Below are 17,924 nucleotides of genomic sequence, written 5' to 3'. Positions count from 1 at the left end.
AACATAGCTGAAACCGACCCTTCTTACTCGTTTTTTCCTCCCTGACACACACCAGCAGTCTTTCTAACTGACTCGTTTTTCTAATGACCTCCCCGACACAGAAAAACATTAGTTGTGGCCACAATGAAAGCATTGTCCAGGATAACCTACATGTCAAGCCTGACTTACCAGCGACTGCCTGCCAGGGTACCCACTGCCCTGTCACAGTCCACTCAGGAGTTATTGTAACTTTGGCGGTCACTGCTGCCTGTCAACCAGTCAAGCTAGTGTGAATGCTGTTTGGAAGCAAATGACATCTTTTAAAAATAGGGACTGATATTCTTAATTCAAGTCAAGTCAAGGTCTCACAACAAATATCATTAGCATCAATAAAGGCTGTCCTGTACTTATTGGGGGTGGGGGGATGCGTTCTGTCAGCAGCTTTGAGAGACACGTTACTCCTGTTGACATTTGTCTAATTTGATACGAGGGCTTAGGGAGCCCCCCCACCCCCTGACCCACCCGCCCTTTCTCTCTTTCCCACCATTTCATTATCACTGTAGGTCCAGAGCTCTTAGACCTCTCAGTGTCTGACTTTTAGAGAAAGCATGTGTCATATAGCCAGAATCATACTTGCAGACTTGCATCCAAAACCTCCTGAGAGATACGGGATAAATTAGCACCTTAATCTTGGACCTTTTCCATTTCTTGCAAGACAAAGCATACTGGATACAGCTTAGATCCACTTAATAAGGAATTGGAATTCCCCCCTATCAGTTTGACACTGCAGACTATCTATATCTTCTGGCTCAAAAGGATGTACTCAAAAGGGGATTTTACCATGATTTTTTTTGTCGGTAGTCCTGCATTTGGTCCTGCGGATTTCTCCTGGAAAATTTGCTGATTATCTGGATCACAACTCTGTTTTAGTACCCGTCCGCCCCGGTCGCTCTCTGGGTGTAAAGCTGTAGCTGTCTCTACGGAGATAAAAGGGCAGGTAAAATATTGCTGTTCACACAGGAAGGTTTTCATTTCGGTTTATTTTGAATCAGAAGACTATTTTAGGAGGACTTTTGGCTGCAGGTTAGTTTGTTGAACTCTGATAACAACATGGGGACTGTATTTTGGATGTTTTCTCTTCTGGCTCTTCCAATACTTCAGTCTGCCAAGATCCTGACTGTCTGTCTAATTGGTGAGTAGTGGAGCAGTGATTGTTAAAGTGCCTTTTATTAGGTGTAATTGAGATATTTATTGTAAATGTTTGTTCAGAAATATGACAGGACTTAGGTACAGGTTTTTCAGAGAGTTTGTGAAGGACAGTATGTGTGCTATTTGCAAATGCAAATACTTTGAAAACATTGAGCCAGCAACAGCTCAGTTATTTTTCCTCTCCTCCAGGAGGAAGCCACTACCTGTTATTAGACGAAATTTCCCATAACTTATACCAGCATGGCCATGAGGTCCGCATGCTTCTGCAACTGGGCAACCCTGTTATTACAGGTAAATTATAACAATAACTGCACAGAAACATATTTTGCACAGCTTCTCTGTCATCCTTGCCCAGATCTGGTCACTGTGGTTACATATTAACTGCCACACATTTCAGGTTTTTCCTATGCAGGTCGTGCAGACAGTTACCAGACAAGCAGCTGGTCCTTAGGAGAGACATATATCAAAGAATACAACAACTGGTTCCTGGAGCAACAGACAGAATTTCTGTTGGGAAGGTATCAAACAGCTACTCTTGTATTTTGTGTTTTTATTCTGTCATTTTGACTCTTTTGTAGACTTCGGAACAATCTTAAATTAATGTAAATATTTGAAGATATTGGTCTATAGCAGCACTGTGATTGATCAGATTTACATGCCTTTGTCTTTCTTTTCCTTCCTCCCTTGTTTCTCACAGGGAAGACTTTAATAACTTTCTCAAATTCATGGGGCATCTGTCTTATCAGTGTGACAAGCTGTTAGGGGACAAAGGGGTAATAACTTTCCTCCAGAGGGAGCGCTACGACATCACCATCCTCGATGCTTTTAACCCCTGCTCCTTCCTCCTGGCTCGCAAACTTGGTACATCTGGTGTTCTTACTATTTAGATTTTGTTTTTGGTCATAATTACTATCATCCTTCAAATCTTATTACATTACTACAGTGTTAGAATGTCTGATCAATACACTGCTACTTATTTGTAGATTGAAGATGTATTTTAAGGTGTACGTTGAATCAACAGCAGCCCAAAAGTTCCATGGACTTTTCTCTTCATTTACTCCAGGTATCAACTATATAGCTTTCTATCCCGGCACACTGAACGGTCCTCTGTCCATCGCTCTCCCCAGCCCAGTCTCTTACATCCCAGTCTTCAGCTCCCAGCTGTCTGACCACATGAACCTCTGGGGCCGTACAAAAAACCTCTTCTATTCTCTCCTGGCCCTTGTAGGTAAGAGTGGCGTAACAAGGGACATTTGTTTTTGTTTGTTCTAACTAGCCTGTAAGAGCTAATTCCATTTACCCAGAAATTATGTTATTAATGAATTTAATTAAAGCTGAATGGCCTTAACAAACATTGGACATATGGTGGTGATTTGGGATTTTGTCTTGTGTCTCATATCCCAAAGGCCAAGAACTCGTATGGTCGACATTTAGGGAAGTGGCTGTGCGCCATCTTGACTCAGGCTCAGCCCCTGGTGGTCTGGAGGAGTTACATCAAGGAGCTGAACTCTGGGCATTCAACACTGACTTTTCACTGGAGTTCCCACAGCCTCTCATGCCCTACACTGTGCTGGTGGGGGGTCTGCTGAATAAACCTGCAAAGCCTCTGGAGCAGGTCTCTCTTCTTGACACACATGTGATAAACACATTAGTGAGACTTTTGTGTTGTTTTCAAATGAACTTCTTCCCCTCTCTCTTCCTTTGCCAATCCCACTTCCTTCTGGAATATTGTTCTTCCCCATGCACAACCATCTCTCTCTCATCCTGCACTGTAAAAAATGATTATTAAATTGATTACTGGCTACAGTAACCAGACACAATTTTACTGTGGAAATACATTAGTTTGAAGTGAAATTAATCATCTTTTAATATTGTAAATTCACAACAATTTGCAGTATGTACAGAGATTGACTATAACACAGCCACATTGCTGTAAAACTACAATAGCTTATTGCTTAATAATTGTATGCTGCTGTACCCTAATCACAGATTTACTTGTACTGTATTTACCATTGTTACTTTATTATTTCAATTCAGTAGGCAGTCAATTCCTGGAAATGCCTAGGATGTACACTACATCAAACACTGCAGTTCTGATTAAAAATAAACTGTATAGAGGTGTATGATAAGCTCTAAGTTTCATATTATGATTATGATATATGTAGCATTTTGACAATTAATGATATATATGATGCCCCACTCAAAGTTCTGCAAATTTCCCTCTATATGGTTTCCCATTCCCCCATACCCTAACCCTTTTGATCCTTCAGGATCTTCAGTCGTGGATCTCCAGTTTTGGGGAAGCGGGTTTCATTGTCGTGACTCTGGGATCAATGGTCTCTTCAGTTTCTGTGGACCATCTGCTCACAGAGCTGGTGGCTGGCATCTCCAGGATCCCTCATGGCGTGCTCTGGAGGTTAAATATAATTTTTAAACTTTGTTTGTCACAGGTATCAACTTTTATGAGAAAGCAGGAGATAAACGATGAAAAAAAAACCCCACCAAAAACAAATTTGGAATTTTCCGTTGATGTCAGGATGCTACGAGAAGCTCATGAACCAGCTGTGTTTCGCTTGTAGGTACGACCTCAAGCGGTGGCCACATCACCTGGACACACCTCCTAATCTCAGGCTTGTGGACTGGCTGCCACTTAATGACCTGCTTGGTAGGAACAGTCTGCCTCACTTATCATAACTATTTGTTACAAACATAAAGGCGGTTTACAATATATGGCAGATTGTCAAAAGACTTGTTCATTGACAACTACAAATACAGTGTGACCGGTCATCGATCTGTGCTTTGTTTCATATGAATAAAAAAAAAACACTGAACAAACACTATTAATGCCTCACTAATGAATTCTTGTCATTTTTTTGTTTTCCACAGGTCACAAAAAAGCGCGTCTCTTCATTACCCACGGTGGACAAAACAGCCTGCTGCAGGCGGTGTACCACGCTGTTCCTGTGCTGGCAATCCCTCTGTTTGGAGACCAGTTTGATAATGCGGTGAGGGCTGAAACAAAGGGACTTGGCCTCACCATCAAACCCACACAAATCACCAGGGAACTGCTAAGCTCTGCTGTTCAAACACTTATGCAGGACGTCAGGTACGTGGATGGTGTAGCTGGGCAACATTTGTGATGCCAGTACAGAGGTGTCTGTTTCACTTTATTTTATTCAACAATTGCCCCTTCTTAGGTTCAAGTCTTCAGCTCTGTCCCTCAGCAAGATCCACAAATCCCATCCTGTCCCTCCAGCTCTTCGACTCGTCCAGTGGGTGGAGCACATCTTGCAGAGTGGAGGTGGAACTCATTTAAGGCCGATTTCTCTGACGCAACCATGGCACCAGAGATACCTGTTGGATCTGGTGGCCCTTCTGTTCCTGGCACTTCTTGGACCCGTAGTTCTTTGCTGGACTTTCTGTAGGAACAAGAACAGCAGGGATAAACACAAAAAAAATCAATAGCAGTGCTTGACATTTCCTCAGGATCAATTCAGGTTAATACCTCAGTTCTGTGTTACATGTTTATCTTAAACTTACTGTGTACTCTTCCAGCATGAGAACTTGTAAAAAATGACCTCCTGCTACCCTAAAATACTGCCAATCTTCAATTAATAAACCATGTATGTTGTAACTAATTCAGACAATTCGTCTTTAAATACATGAAAGTATTGGTGATAGCAGGCATGTTATTGTAGGAGACATTTGTTTCTGACACAAGCATTGAACCAAAAACACACTTTAATGTGTGATGGATTGCCTCCAGTGATGTTACTCAATAGCTAAGTTGCATTGTGGATAACGTAGGCACCAGATTTTGACAAAGGAAGAAGAATGTGTAGAATGAAAAAGATTCAATTTGGTCATTTGTTTTTTAAGTCCAAGAGCTCAAAAGTATTATAGGAGTGCAAAGCCAGACCACATGACAGTTTTTTTCAAAATGTTATGCCTACATTACCCACAGTGCAATTAATCAGATTACATGCTGGAGACACAAAAAACTATTTACTTCTTTCTTCACATATGCAGTGGTTCTTCTCCCCAAGACTTGTAAACACACTTTTAAATGTGAAATCGGTGGAGTTATCCCTATATGACAAAAATACTATTTTAAAACAGGGATAGCTTTTTTCCCCAAAAATATGAACTTTAATTGTCAAAAGTAAAGCTGCACTGCAAAGCAAACAAAATGAAAAAGGCTTAATTTCTGCACTTCCAGTTCAAGTGCAGCAGCCCTAATGCCAAGTGTCCTGGCCTTTCCCCTCCCAGCGCCTTCATGTCTACCAGACGGCTCATTTGTACAGCGCCACAATGTCCAACACCCCTCTGCTGCTTTGACCTGGCTGCGCTGCAAGCAGGGGTTCACTCACAATTACACACGCAAAATACGCACATACAGTCCGACTGAGCAGAACTTTTGTGTTGCTGCATGTTTCCCGAATGGCGGTAAATTGTGTTTGAAGATGAGTGAATGCTGAGACTGTTTTTGTGTTCTGTTTTGCTTTGAGGAGTCGCACAATACTCCTACCTGCAAAGTGTGCGTGTGTGTGTATGTGTGTGTGTGCATCGTGTGTGTTTATGGCAGTGTTATGGTCTACTGGCCCTTCAGTTGTTAACCACCAGCACCACCTGCAAGTCTCAACTCTGACCCCAACACCCTCCTTTGCTGCTCTCCACTGAGTCTCCTTCCCCTCTCTAAACAAGACACAAAAGCACACAGCAATGTTCACGGTCAGCGCTCAAGCTGGACCAGGCCTTGGAGGACCCCCCTCCCCTCCCTGTCCTGTCCCCCCTCTCATTCCTCACATCTGTGTTGGGGGTTAGCAGGGAGGAAAATATAGATTAGCAAGGAAATAATGACCAATTAGGACGGCTTGTTCTCTGTCCATTCAGCTGTCCATTCCTTTCCTGCATTTCATTTGTCTGTTTGTCTGGCAGTTGCAGGTGCCAGTGAGTCTTCCTCTAGTCTCGCACGCAATCCCAAAACAGGCCGGGCAAAGCAGCCGAAGCATGACAGGACAGGAGCGCTGGGAGAGGAAAAAAAAGAAAAAAGGGGAAAAAAAGCAAACTTTAATGAAGCAGAAGAGGAATACACCGACTCAAAAATAGAAAGCAGGAAAATCCTAGAGCAGAGACGAATCAGAAGAAAATAGAAGAGAGAAGAGGTCAGATGAAAGAGTGATGAGTGTGCCAAAGAATAAAAAGAACACAGATGACAGTACTAGACAATTTAAACCCTTTAACTTTTAACTGACAGTGTTGTTTTTTTTATTTTTGTCCAAGTTTGAGCTGTTTTATCTACAAAATCAGCTGAAGTTTAGGTGGTCCACATCACATTTTACACAAAAACAGCGTCGAGGGGACATGTTATAACATTTTGAAAAACAAAAAATAAAGCAGCTCCACAGACCTACGGAGGCCACCAGATCCCAAAGTTTAATTTGAAAAGACGTTTTCACTGGAGCTGCTAAGCTGAAAGAGTTGACATTGCACCCTGTCTGAAGTGGGTGCACAAGCTGGACCGCCTTTATGGAGACATTTTATTTGACTGGTGTTTTAAGACAAATCCTGACATACTTCAGTTGTTCAGAGGAACACTGTTTTACTGTGAAACTCAAGAAATGTCCAGACTTTTCATCAGCATGGGGCTCAATAATGAATTTGCTTTTTTAGTGTGAACTCATCCTTTAAAGGTGGATGCTGGGTTGCAGACTTGTCATCCGGCTCTATAACGATGACTGCATAAGTTGTGTCGTAGTTATGATGAATATGGAATCAGAAATGCAGTAGAAGAGGGAATTGGTTGTGGCTGCTTATATTACTAAAGGTAAAAAAAAAACAAAAAAAACAAGAAACTGGCACACATAGAGTTCAAAGAAGACATGAGAAATAAATCTGATGGGCTCTAATGTAAAACTCTGTGTACTGGCTCAATGATTCCTCTATCAGTATGAGTGCATGGATGTACTGTATGTATTGGATCTTCCTGGGTTTTCACCAGTATGTTCTCTATTTCAAATCTTTGTTGTTTTTGTGTTAGAGCTCCATCTAGTGACCGGAGAAATAGTTGACTGGTTCCCAAAGAATCACGGCTTCCTGGATTTAAGCTGAATTCTCACACATTTTTCACTCCACTATCAGACAGTGTCATTGTTTTATTACAGATATTACTGACAAAAATGTGATCATCTTGTAAGATATGATACAGTTTTATTCAATGATTAAACCATCCTACAGGATATAGATCAAATTAAATTGGCACCACTTGACCAGGGTAAAATGCCTGGTAACACACTTTATTATGTAGGTTGCCAGATTTCATGGTAATCAGTTGATAATTACCAGGAAACATATTTGAAATGATGTTTGAAATGCTGCCCAAATTACCACAATAATCACCTCCACATTTATTGAAAATTACCCCAACAGCTGCTATTTTCCAATCAGCAGTTAAAAATAGCTGATAATTGCTTTACTTCTGCTAATTGTGCCATTTCATTTCAGTTTCTGTCTACCTTCCCTTCAGCAGGCCGCACAGTTGAAGTGAGTTGTTGTATTCTCTGGCTGTCATCTGCCATTTTCATCTCCAACTAGCTGGAATGCATCAGCTCACTTCGATTTAGTGGCCTTCTGAGGGAAAGTTGGACTGGAAATGTCTTGAAGCACATCACCAGATTAATAATTGAATCATTTTGATTGAAATTGCAATACATTTTGAGATAATCATTTTAGTAATCTGGGGGGTGATTTCAAAGAAATTTCAAGTGTGTTACTTGGTAATAACCACCTGCTTTCCATGAAATTTGCAGACCTTTAACATGGAGTGTTACCAGACGCTGCGTGCACATTATTGCTGTCATTAATCAGAATCGCTTTTATTGGAATCAGTATAAAACAACAAACAACACTGGTTGGGGCTGCGGCTCAGGGCCAATGTCTTGTTATCAGAAGGTTGCTGGTTCTATTCCACTGGTCTGCATGTCGAAGTGTCCTTGGGCAAGATGCTGAACCCCAAATTGCTCCTGATGTGCTGGTTGGCAGCTTGCATGGCAGCCACTGCCATCAGTGTGTGAATTAAAGTAAGTCGCTTTAGACAAAAGCATCTGCTAAATGCCCCAAATGTAAATGTAAAAATACTCAGGGGTCATGGCAGATACTGATATTCCAATGTGCAAATAACAATACATTAATTTAACAATAAATAATAATGCAACATTGTGAGAGTTGATCATAATGTCAAAACTTACATTACAACACTGACTTGTTTTTATGACGTCACACCTCTCCCACCACTCTTCATTGTGCATTTGGTGCAGCACTTTTACTAAGAGGCGCTTTAATGACAACATGTTTTATTCAAAGTGTCCACTGGGGGGCGCCGCGCAATTTTTTCCAGAGGATGTTGCTGGTGACACGCGCGGATCTGATTGGTTGAGTTGCGGAAGTGTGATTGGTTGGGATTGACGGGGTGGGCGTGGCTATTCGTCAATGTTTATGTAGCCCCGCTGCCTGTCTGTCCGTATGTAACCGCACCAAGGACTCTGCAATGTGATTCCCAGACGCCGATTTGTTTTTTTTCTTCGTGTCGCTTCTCCCGCCGCCTCCAGCACGTTATGCACCGGCCTTTGACATGGGGGGCCACTAGCAGGTGAAAGACGGAGGAGACCGAGGAAAAAGCCGGGATGGCGGGCGCCTTTGGCTTCAAAGGCTGCCAGAAGATTCGAGGTCCGCAGCTGAGAAATCTGCTGGAGGCGAAGGACTTCATCCTGTTCGACTGCGACGGGGTCATATGGCACGGGGAGAACGCGATCACGGGCGCGGCGAAGGTGGTGAGCTCGCTGATCCGCCACGGCAAGAACGTGGTGTTCGTCACCAACAACTGCACCAGGCCCCGCGAGAATTATGTGACCAAGTTCTGCCGGCTGGGCTTCACCGACGTGATGCTGGAGCAGATCTTCAGCTCGTCGTACTGCTCGGCTCTGTACCTGAGGGACGTCGTCAAGGTCCGCGGCCAGGTGTTCGTCATCGGCTGCGACGGACTGCGCAGGGAGCTGCAGCAGGCGGGCATCCCCTGCGTGGAGGAGGCGGACGACCCCAGCGCCACCATCTATGACTGCGCCCTGGCTCCGGACGTGAAGGCGGTGCTGGTGGGACACGACGACCAAATGACTTTTCTCAAACTGGCCAAAGCGTCGTGCTACCTGCGGGACCCGGACTGTCTGTTCCTGGCCACCGACAACGACCCGTGGCACCCTCTGTCAAGTGGAAGGATACTGCCAGGTATGACGGTGGTGATGAGGCTCTCGTTATTGCGCACAACATATAGTGCTCGTTCTAGTCCAGATGAGGACCGCCTGTGTGTGTTTGTGGGGATATCGGTGTCAGGGCTCTGACCCAGCGGCCTCAGAGGTCGAAGTGACTGCAGTGTGCACGCTTAACCAGCAGCAAATCTATATAACAGCGTAGCTGATCAATTAAAATACCTGTGGAAGATGCAACACACAACATGGTTTCTGTTGTCCATATATTTAAAGAGGCACTACGTAACTGTTCTCAGATGAAAATTAGGTCCCCAGAACACTGTTTGAAGCAAGACAGGTGGCAGGGTCCGCCACTTATCAAAGTAAGACAGTATGAAACTGTGTTGCCTTTTTTAAAATGGCAGTTTGTTTATTCAGTCATGGAAGCGAAGAGAGATTCGTTATTTAGTTTGTTGAGGTGTAAAAGATATTTCTCTCATGATTAACATTTCTTCCTCAAAACTACATAGTGCACCTTTAAAAACGGTTTTAAAAGAGTTTACAAAGTGCTTGGACAAACAAGCACAAGCAAAAACAGGATACTCAGAGAGAGAGTGTTACAGAACAGCCAAACAAAGAGTCCCAGTCTAAGGTGAAGTCGAGACAAGAAGGCAGAACACAAAATGCACGACACAAAATGTCAACATGAGTAAATGACAGATTTAGGGAATACGAGCTATAAAACAGGCAAAATCACGAATAAGCAATGCAGATAAAGAGATCGATAAAATAATAAAATCAGTTTTGAGAAGATTATGTCACATCAGAAGAATTAAAACATAAATAGATTGAGAACAGAGGGGGGAAAAGGGGTTTTAAGAAGTTCTTTAAAATGAATGACTGAATCTACAGTTTGTCTCTGGGCTGCTGGGCGAAACAGCCTTAAAGTAACATCACAATGTTTTCAGGCTCAGTCCAACACAAAGTGTTTATCTGGAACTTTTAAATCTCCTCACCAGCATGGAACTGGGTGACAAATACCACATGCCACTTGAAAACACATGCGACATATCATGATGTAATGATGTGAAAAAAAGTCTCATATCACGATTAGCCCTAATTTATCCTGTACGCTTCAGTGTCTGTGTGAATCTGCCGTGAAGGAAGGGAAGGGTTCCCTCCTCACACCCGGCACAAACGAAATCCTTTCACCCGACAACAGAATTAAGGTCGAGGTCAACCAGCGGATTCTAGCTGCGGTCCTGCTGCATTACACACTCATCCAGACACAGATGTACAAACACGGCTGGGTGTTCACTGTTACCCACAGCTCAGTAGAGGGGCCCGCTCACTCTGTGCATTGTTGCTGCACCCCATCAACCTGTGTGGAAAATGACCAGCATTACTAAAGTGACAGCTGCGGTACACATCACTGCGTCCTCTGTGATAAGGTCTTGGTTGTAATAACCACTGGTATATGTGTTTACCTTTTTAAAGGACTGACTGGAAAATTACCATCGTATATTATATAACATCTTAGTTATATTACAACCCTGGTTAATGTTTAACTCGCTCTGTACCTCGTCTGATCTTGGAAAGCCTGATTTTGGTGTCAGTGCTGCAGTCTCCTGAAATCTCTTGAACTAAGACCGTGTTCTCGTACATCACTTGGAGGCTTCACCAAATAACCGTCCACTATTGTCTTGTAATTGCTTTAAAGCTTCTGTAAGTGATACAACTTTATTAAAATAAGTGTGAAATAGCTCCATATTGCAACGGTAATTGGTAGTAATCACAGAGTTTTTCCTCCCCGGCTCATGCAGTAAAATCATTTATTTATTTATTTATTTTTTTTAAATCAATTTGCAGCACCTTTTAACAACACTGCTGTTTCCCTGATTTCTTTACTCTGGTTTGCATTTACATTTAGGGAATTTAGCGGACGCTTTTGTCCAAAGCAACTTACAATAAGTACATTCGTCACACTGCTTTGCTGTGCTTGATGTCTCTGCTCATGCACAGCGTCACTGAAAACGAGGGCCATGCTCAACTGATTCCCAGAGTCTTAAAAAATAGGTTTGAATGAATATACTAAAAAGTGTTCAAACAGGGCCTGAAGATGAGCTGATAACTGTTTCAGGTGCTCGGTCTCACCACTAAAATAATGCGACGACCCAGGTCTAATCTCAGCCCGGGGGTTTATTTGCTGCGTGTCATCCATCCTCTCTCTCTCTCCCCTCATTTCCTACCACAACCCTTGTAGATAATCTTAAAGAAAGACAAAACAAATGCTAAAAATACATTTAACTTGTTCGTTGTTTCATATCAGTTGTCAAATTCCATGAAACAGACACAGCAGTGCAGGAAGTTAACACATAATCGTCTTAATTTATGGGATATTTTGCATCTCCAGCCACACGGATATTGTGATGTATTGTAGATGATTGCCTTGCACTGAGTAGAGTGTTCCAGAATAGTGTATCAAAATATCAAAACAAAACTTTTATGTCTTTTAAAAAATGAAGGTTTCTAGTTGAAGGAGAGGATGTCTAACCTTCCTCTAATCTGTACCCCCCCCCTGCAGGTTCTGGGTCCCTCACCGCAGCCCTGGAAGTGGCCTCAGGCCGCAAGGCCACTGTGATCGGCAAGCCCAGCCGCTTCATGTTCGAGTGCATCTCCAGCCAGTTCAGTGGGGTGGACCCCGCCCAGTGCCTGATGATCGGGGACCGCCTAGAGACCGACATGCTCTTCGGGTCCAACTGTGGCCTCGACACCATGCTCACTCTCACCGGCGTGTCTCAGATCGAGGAGGCCCAGGAGTACAGGAACAGCGAGCTGACCACCAACCACAACCTGGTGCCCGACTACGTGGTGGACACCATTGCCGATTTCTTACCGGCTTTTGAGGAACTGGAAGATCAGAGCAATTGACGGGTCCTTCTTTCACCTCCAGTACGGAACACAGATTGCTTCTACTTCATTTCAAAGTGCAATGTTTAATCCGGCGTTTGCAGAGAAATAATAATAAAAACACCCTGTTCTGATCCAATTATCCTAACCTAAATGCTCCTCAAAGATCAAGGCGCTGTTTATGTTGTGACCATGACCGAATAATCCGAGTTATCTAGTGAATTACCTCAGTGTTTCCTCAAGTGTTGTGCCCATTCGTGACTTGACAGTTCCTTGTTGCTGTAAGTGTTTCTATTAATATCAGAGTATACTGCACTTTCTCGTTCATGGAGTTCAAATAGGTCGTGTTTGATATTGGGTTTTGGACATCAAGAGGTATTTTTGTAAAGCCGTGAATTGTTCTGTAACGGCGTTCGTGTGTGTAGGAGACGTACTTTAAAACGCAGAACTGTTTTACTCATGTGTGTTCGCTCGAGTGAGCAGAAAATACAAACTGTGAGCTTCTTTCTCAGATCTGGTAGACTGAGGTGACAATCTGCCAGTCAGACAGGTGAGGTGTAGATTCACTTTTGGCCTTTCTGTCATGTCTGTACGACTTTGTGCCAATATCCATCTTCACTAATAAACAGCTTGCTGAATCTCATAGTTAGAAAACCATTAATGGTTTTGCCGCTGCACTGCTGTGAAAATGTCAATGTTGTTAATGTTTACCATATAGAGCATGCCAGCAATGGTAACAACAATAAATTGATTGATCCTAGTTACGATGTGGTTGATGATGATGCTCTGTTGTGATAAATGTCCTTATCCTCTGCTCGTCTTGTGTCTACGTGTCTACATCAAGCACGATAAGAACACCACAATCAAAATACAATATTCTTTTAATCGTCTCAGTCCAGCAGTTCACAGGAGCTCAACACTATTGCTTGAAATCCAGCATCTTCTCTGCCTTATTTAGCTCCCAAAAAAAAAAAAAACAGATCAGCGTATTGCAGTGCATGAAAAGCATTTATTTTCTTCTATAGACCAGAGCCTCATGCTTGGATTTAGGTATGATGGGACTGTAAGTGTTGCTCAAATAAATTATGACAAAATTAAATATCAGAGTTGAGCTGGTATTCTAAAACCAAGGTCTGACAAGAACAACAACTGTGAGGAATAGCTACAGAGCCGGTACAGTCGATGAGGGAAAACCTGGTAGATCCGGTGATGGCTTGGTTGTGCGTTAATACAATGAACGTCCCTCATGGTGGACTTAAAAATACAATAAAGATTTAACAACTAACCAAACAAACGTATGTACATTTTAACAGGATGTATGTAATAGTTTATTCTACATCATGTCTCATGTGGCATTAGGTTCTCTTTGTGTTGAGGAGCAGAGGTGAAGACACAAACTGATCTCCAACAGATAAGGACTTTGGTTGCAGTGATTCAGTCACTTCATGTCACTCTGGTCCACCGCGCTGTGGCAAAGAGAAAGCACAAAAGACAAAACTAATCTGTTAAAATACCCTCAGGAACATGAGATGAAGCCCACAATACATGACACCACACATGCACTCAGTCTAAATAGGCCAAATATATCTAGAATTACATTTTCAGGTTTTGCAAAACTGTTGAACTGGTTTCCCATTATTGTAACAAATAGACTGTAATTCCGTTGTGTCAGTTCAAACCAAACTTACAGTTTATTTCATCAGGTGTACATTTTGGAGTACACCGAAAAATTACATTAAACCCACAGTGGCAAGGCAGACAGCTCAATCGTAAGGCCAAAGGTTGCCATTCATTGTTATCTCTAACCAAGGACAAAGGTTAGGTTCATATAACTGTTACAAAATGTAAAGCTCAGCTTTACATCTTCCCTCCTTTATCTGAAAAATGTTCAGGATACAGTCCAACATGTAAGTGGTGCCCTCACCTGGATGTATTCCATTTCGTCCACTGTCATCGGTCTCCTGCGGTACCTGGCAGTTAACAGCTGAATAGAGGCCAGGGTGTCTGGTGTGCCAGGGATCGGGGTCAAAGGTACATGAGGTCTCGGTAATGGAGGCGGCGCTGCCGCTGAAGGAGACTCCGGAGCATTGTGCGGTGAGAAGTTAACAGCTAGTGTTTTCAACGCCTCTTGGGCTGGAGGAGAGGAGTAAAATAGTCACTCGTGATAAAAAGGCACCAATGACAGATCAGAAATCCCCCAATACAAAAAAAATCATGAATTCCTTGCTGAATGTCTTTATTATATGACTATAAACTTATAGTTGTAATAATTGGATGCCCAGAAGTGGGCATCTGGCCAGTCAGGGACAGAAAGATAAAATACATCATGATAAAATAAAATAAGCCAGTCAGTAAAACAAAGTTAACATCACAAATAAGAGGGTATTCTAGGGTGGGTTCTTTCATTTCATATCATATAAAAAACTATTGATTCATTATTCACTTTCTTCATACTCACCATTGGGCTTTGGGATGTCTGTTCTTTTGGGGAATTTGATCAGGGGAGTATGAGGCCGAACAGCCTGCAAACAAACACACACACTCATATAAAATCAGACAGTTGTGTGAATTAAGAGTTGCGTGTTAGCAGATATGTTTTATTTTCATGAGCTGAATCTTATTTTAGGCATCCTGAGAAATGAGCACCAGAATAGTTAAGTGGCAGAAACTTCAAGTGCAGGCAGTTAAAACTTGAAGTGTAACTCTCCAGTGAAGAATTTGGCAAGTTAATTTGATCCATACCTTTGCTGAAACAATCTGTCAGAGAGACAGAAAAAAGACGGACAACATTATTATTTTCTTTTTTAGGTTTTGTTCAGGTCAGAGGGCAAAACATCATGGTCCTGACTTCTAAAATTAAAAATAGCTGCCTTTTCTTTCTTTTTTCCAAGTATGATCACAGATGTTGTCAATGTGAATTGAACCTTGATCCAAAAATACTGAGAAACATTCCTTAAAAACTATTTACAGACACACTTAAATCTAAATAGCTAACTATAGCTAACTATAGCTAATTATTTATGCAAATAATCAATCAAATAGTTATTGTCCTAATATCCACACTGTTAACATGTTTACTGTTGATCTAATGTTAAAGAGGGTTTAAAAAACAAAGTGTGTGTGATACACTACCTTTGTCATTAAGAATAGAACAGTTCAGTAACTGTTTGATTCATTTTTTTTTTTTTTTAAACTTTTTAACTTTAACTTTTAACTTGTCGTCCTTCTTTTTAGTTGTATGTCCACTTCTATCATCCTGTAAATTGTACCTGTGTGTTACCTCGATTATGAGAGCAACTTAAAACAAGTCATATTCCTGGCATGTTAACGCACAGATGGGCAGTAAAGCTAATTTTAATATTGAATCACAAACAACAGGTCAGTTTCAGCTCTTCAAGTTATCAAAGGTTACCTCCTGAACTGATCTGAGTCCAGCGGTTAGCAGTGACAGACTGAGCTAACAGCACTGCCAAAAACGGTAAAAACTTCTATTAATGTCATCATTGATGTTTACAGTAAAATACTGTTTGAGCCGCTGTCCAACATCGATAAAATACAGGACATGACTGAGTGTTTTGCGGTCTAACAAGGACATCAACAAGGGTACTACGCCACGTATCGCTAAAGAGGCCTCGCAAAAATAACCAATCAGCTGCCCACAACAACAGAAAAGTGGCATTTTCATGAAACAGTATTAATCCGAGCGCTACGCATACATGTCAGGAGTAATTTCAAAATCGGGAGCAACGTTACCTGGATAACTCGGGCGGTGGGGGCAGCCATTTTGGAGCTGACTTTGCTCCCCATGACGACCTCAGGTTTACTTCCGGTAAATAAAGGCGCCTTGCAGCTGCTGAAACAAGCCACAAGATGGAGCCGTTGTTATTATAAACGTTGAAGTCGCTATACCATAATTCACACAGCGGTGCAGAGGATGCGGGTAAAGATAATGGTGCAGGTGGACATGGATATTACAGCCTACAGATCAATAGCATCAATATGAGACTTATATTTAAACTTTAAAGAAAACATGTTAATCGTCATGACACGTGATATTAGGGGCTAGAATGTATAAGTTAATATTTTTTTTTAGCTGTACCTTAACTCTGGCTGTGCCTTTACCTCTCTGGCGTTTATGGAAAGCGGTCGACAGATGTGTTGTCACAAAGGTTGTCCTCCGAGGTCAAATCCTGAGGCCATACTACCGCCTTTTCACGCAACGTTAAGTTAGCCTCCTGTCAAGTAAGGACATACGAGGATAGACCATTAAAAGACCTTAATCCGATACAAAGCGATTCAAGAAAGGCTCCAAAGGCTTTTATTACTCATAAAGCAACTACGAGACAAGAGTATTGTTTGTGTGATACCTAAATAATGTCATTAAAAGACTACATCGCAAGGCAAAGGCAGAATATCATACCCTATCTTTAATTTCACTCCACCTTGAGAAAAAAGGAAAACGGATAACGTGGTCACGTGTGAACGGCTTGCCCAATCAAAGATGAGGATAGCCGCAGAGCTCTTATACGGAGGGAGATGTGTCACCAGCAGAAAATTCACAGTTCATTGTAAGGATGCTCAAGCTTAAACGTGAATCTCTCATGCAACAAAGCACAAATACAAAGTGACCACATACAACAATAGTTATAGAGACAGCTAGTCATTCTACAAGACCACTTAAAGAGAATAAAGTAAAGATAGCTTTATTAAATGTACCATATTCAACATTGCTTTTTCATAATTTTAAATAAAGCATACAAACTTGGTCAAAAAATTGTGACAACAGAAGCTTTAAACATTATTATTAACATCATTGGGCCTTCCCCTGATGTATTCTAAACCCCACACCTCTAATTTGTAATGCCAACTTGCTGTTATAAAGTGCCTTACTTTATTTAACTGTTTTCACAGGTTGAGCGATAATTTACAAAGAGTGAAATTATTTTGATCTGATCTTGTAAAATCAAAAATCAAGGGCCCATTTCAAATAAAATGTTAAACCACTGAACAGAAAATACTCTGGAGCAGGCTTTGGTGATAAGTTTGTGGTGTCCAAAATTTTGATAACACTTGTAATAAAGAATCACTTTAAACAAGAGAGCTGTCCCATTTTCATGTGATTGCTGCTGGGGGAACATCTTTCCTGCAAGGCTCTTTGTAGCCAATGTCAAGCATATGGACCATGATACCAGAACACTGCCATCTACTGGATTCATAATTTGTTGCATGATTCCAGAGGTTTCTAGCTTTGCTTATGTGTAAAAACACATTCTTAAATAATCTCCATCCTGTCTCCAGACAAAGGGATTTCCAAACCTCTATGGCATGTGCTGATATTTATTTTTGTAGACCACAGAGAGCTGATAACATGTGTTTATTTGCAAATGTTTCCTGTGTCTCACCAAACAGGCCCATGGCTTACTGGACATTTCTGTCCTTTTTTCTATTTTCATGGCAATAATATCTTGTACATAATGAGAATCATGATAACAACTGCTGCACAGCTCATCTAACATCTAAAGTAGGCATACCCATTAAATGGTAGCCCTTATTTTGTCCCCAGCCCGGTTCTAGGCATGGGCATGG

General features: G+C 41.8%; 3 protein-coding genes across 11 annotated transcripts; 2 read left to right on the top strand and 1 right to left on the bottom strand.

Annotated features, from left to right (window-relative positions):
• The first annotated feature begins 102 nt into the window (after positions 1-102).
• Positions 103-4,826, top strand: LOC119019982 (UDP-glucuronosyltransferase 3A1-like). Its single transcript, XM_037099000.1, has 10 exons — positions 103-1,171; positions 1,378-1,479; positions 1,586-1,706; positions 1,886-2,049; positions 2,252-2,416; positions 2,595-2,803; positions 3,459-3,604; positions 3,768-3,853; positions 4,075-4,294; positions 4,386-4,826. The coding sequence occupies exons 1-10, from the start codon at positions 1,090-1,092 to the stop codon at positions 4,651-4,653; spliced, it is 1,563 nt and encodes a 520-aa protein (XP_036954895.1). The 5' UTR covers positions 103-1,089; the 3' UTR covers positions 4,654-4,826.
• A 3,815-nt stretch (positions 4,827-8,641) lies between these two features.
• Positions 8,642-13,098, top strand: LOC119019544 (pyridoxal (pyridoxine, vitamin B6) phosphatase). Its single transcript, XM_037098256.1, has 2 exons — positions 8,642-9,468; positions 12,013-13,098. Exons 1-2 carry the CDS (start codon positions 8,871-8,873, stop codon positions 12,357-12,359), a joined length of 945 nt encoding a protein of 314 aa, XP_036954151.1. The 5' UTR covers positions 8,642-8,870; the 3' UTR covers positions 12,360-13,098.
• Positions 13,099-13,201: 103 nt separating this feature from the next.
• mrps36 (mitochondrial ribosomal protein S36) lies at positions 13,202-16,813 on the bottom strand. 9 transcript variants are annotated; one of them, XM_037098257.1, is made up of 7 exons: positions 16,759-16,812; positions 16,438-16,573; positions 16,092-16,191; positions 15,081-15,095; positions 14,797-14,860; positions 14,263-14,471; positions 13,202-13,804 (listed from the first exon to the last, which is right to left on the bottom strand). In XM_037098257.1, the coding sequence occupies exons 3-7, from the start codon at positions 16,143-16,145 to the stop codon at positions 13,787-13,789; spliced, it is 360 nt and encodes a 119-aa protein (XP_036954152.1). In that variant the 5' UTR covers positions 16,146-16,191; positions 16,438-16,573; positions 16,759-16,812; the 3' UTR covers positions 13,202-13,786. The 9 variants fall into 9 exon arrangements, with proteins under 9 accessions (XP_036954152.1, XP_036954154.1, XP_036954155.1 ...); XM_037098259.1 differs by having other exon boundaries at positions 16,092-16,188; XM_037098260.1 differs by having other exon boundaries at positions 16,461-16,573; positions 16,759-16,795.
• Positions 16,814-17,924: the final 1,111 nt, after the last annotated feature.

Source organism: Acanthopagrus latus, chromosome 5, assembly GCF_904848185.1.
Source record: "Acanthopagrus latus isolate v.2019 chromosome 5, fAcaLat1.1, whole genome shotgun sequence".
Lineage (NCBI taxonomy): Eukaryota > Metazoa > Chordata > Actinopteri > Spariformes > Sparidae > Acanthopagrus > Acanthopagrus latus.
Note: the sequence above shows the minus strand (reverse complement) of the source record. Positions and strands in the feature narration are given on the sequence as shown.

Coding starts and splice junctions, on each gene's coding strand:
- LOC119019982 (XM_037099000.1), top strand. CDS start 1,090: ATGGGGACTGTATTTTGGATGTTTTCTCTTCTGGCTCTTCCAATACTT. Junction 1,172..1,377: donor CCTGACTGTCTGTCTAATTG/GTGAGTAGTGGA, acceptor CCTCTCCTCCAG/GAGGAAGCCACTACCTGTTA. Junction 4,295..4,385: donor ACACTTATGCAGGACGTCAG/GTACGTGGATGG, acceptor GCCCCTTCTTAG/GTTCAAGTCTTCAGCTCTGT.
- LOC119019544 (XM_037098256.1), top strand. CDS start 8,871: ATGGCGGGCGCCTTTGGCTTCAAAGGCTGCCAGAAGATTCGAGGTCCG. Junction 9,469..12,012: donor AAGTGGAAGGATACTGCCAG/GTATGACGGTGG, acceptor CCCCCCCTGCAG/GTTCTGGGTCCCTCACCGCA.
- mrps36 (XM_037098257.1), bottom strand. CDS start 16,145: ATGGGGAGCAAAGTCAGCTCCAAAATGGCTGCCCCCACCGCCCGAGTT. Junction 14,472..14,796: donor AGACATCCCAAAGCCCAATG/GTGAGTATGAAG, acceptor CCTCTCCTCCAG/CCCAAGAGGCGTTGAAAACA.